The sequence below is a fragment of the Juglans regia genome, chromosome 4, assembly GCF_001411555.2.
Source record: "Juglans regia cultivar Chandler chromosome 4, Walnut 2.0, whole genome shotgun sequence".
Classification (NCBI taxonomy): Eukaryota; Viridiplantae; Streptophyta; class Magnoliopsida; order Fagales; family Juglandaceae; genus Juglans; species Juglans regia.
Genome location: NC_049904.1, coordinates 7,374,627 through 7,376,333, shown reverse-complemented (window position 1 = coordinate 7,376,333; position 1,707 = coordinate 7,374,627). Strand labels below are relative to the sequence as shown.

At 43.8% G+C, this 1,707-nt stretch overlaps 1 protein-coding gene across 1 annotated transcript; it reads right to left on the bottom strand.

The window, feature by feature from the left end:
* Positions 1-398: 398 nt before the first annotated feature.
* LOC118348155 lies at positions 399-1,118 on the bottom strand. Its single transcript, XM_035689146.1, has one exon. It carries the CDS (start codon positions 1,116-1,118, stop codon positions 399-401), a length of 720 nt encoding a protein of 239 aa, XP_035545039.1.
* Positions 1,119-1,707: the final 589 nt, after the last annotated feature.

Genomic DNA, 1,707 nt, shown 5'->3' with positions numbered 1-1,707 from the left:
GTGACCATCCCTACACCATCTGCGACCCCAACGTGTAGCATTAGATCTGTTGCATCCTCTGTTCCAACATAAGACTTCAACTGCACCCCGTTAGTGATCACCGTATGATTTTCTTCTCCAATCTGCTCCAGTTTTTCCTTCTCCTCAGAATCCACCTGCACCAATTGGTCTGCCACCTGCATTGGCAACACTTCCTTCTCGGCATCCAATTGCACCTGTACTCCATCTACTGCTTCCGTCTCCTTTTCCACCACCACATCCTCTGTTTCTTTATCTTCAAGAACCAGCAAAGGAGTTTCAACCTTATCTTCATTCGGAGCTACCTCTTGATCATCCAACAAACCTTTCATACTCTCTTTTCTCCCCCCTTTCTTACCAGCTTTTCCGGGATTACAAGTTCAAACATCATGACCCTGCATCTTGCATGACGAACAAAAAGCCGGAAGTGTTTCATACAATATTTCTTGCTTTTGGCTAGAGGAAATTCCAGGCACTCCAATCCAGAAATGCGACAAAGGAGGTTTTGCAGCATCCACTTCCACACAAAGCCGTGCTCCATCCGTTCTAGTAGCGCACCTCGTCGGATTGTCACGTCTAATAAACGTTCCAATCGGTGCCATCAACATCTTCAAGAAGGATTCTTGATAAAAGTTTGGAGGAAGCCCCGGCAAAGAAATCCACACCGGAACCCTTGAGGGTTCGGCATCCTCATTGAACTCAGGAGACCATCTAAAGACACGGTAGAATATCCCATTTATTTCACAAACCTCCCGTGATAATGCTTTAGTAAAATCCACATCATTAGACATACGAACAAACACATTTCGCGGTCTCCTCATAGCAGAAACTACTGGAGTGGCTGTAAGTCCCCATCGATTGTGAATGAAAGCCCTCACCGTATCCAATGACGGACGATTCTTCAAGAACTTGAGAACAACAGAAAATCGGAAAGGTTCCGCTGACCTTGCTATTTCTTCTTTGGTAAATTGAAAATAAACCTCACCATCCAGCACCTTTGGAATCCTGGGTGCAAGAACCATCTCCGGAATAGGTTGAGGGACTGCACTCACCAGATCGGCAAAGGAAGGCCGACCGGTGCCACCCTCTCCAGCTGCCATGCAGCCTCACGTACCCTTGCACCTTTCCAGATAAAACTCAAGAAGAGTTCTCAAGAAGGCTCAGCAGTTCTTGGAGCATTTCCGATTTTTTATCAACCGGATCCCATCAATCTCATCATCAAGTTGACAAGTTACTTTCCCATCATAACGTACAATAACACATCGACACTTTTCCTGATTCCCCATTGACGAGTATTGAGTATGTCACAGTAATAACACACTTCATAATTAGAGAGACCCATCTGTCACCAAATCCCATATTTCTCATTATTGCCTCTGGGTATCTCCACTCTAGCCATTTGACATATCTAGATTGAGAGCCATACTTCCTTCACTTCCTTTTTTTCTTGTCTTCATCATGTGCAAGGCTTCATAGGCTATCATCACGTTATCCATTATGAGTCTTCCCGGAATAAAGGCACTCTAGTTGCAGGAAATAATAATGGGTAGAATTTTTTTGAGTCTATTAGCTAGTGTCTTCGAGGCAATCTTATACAACATGTTACATAAACTAATAGGTCGGAATTCACTAGCAACAATAGGGTTTTTAACTTTAGGGATCAAAGCCAAGAAAGTGCTATTAACACAT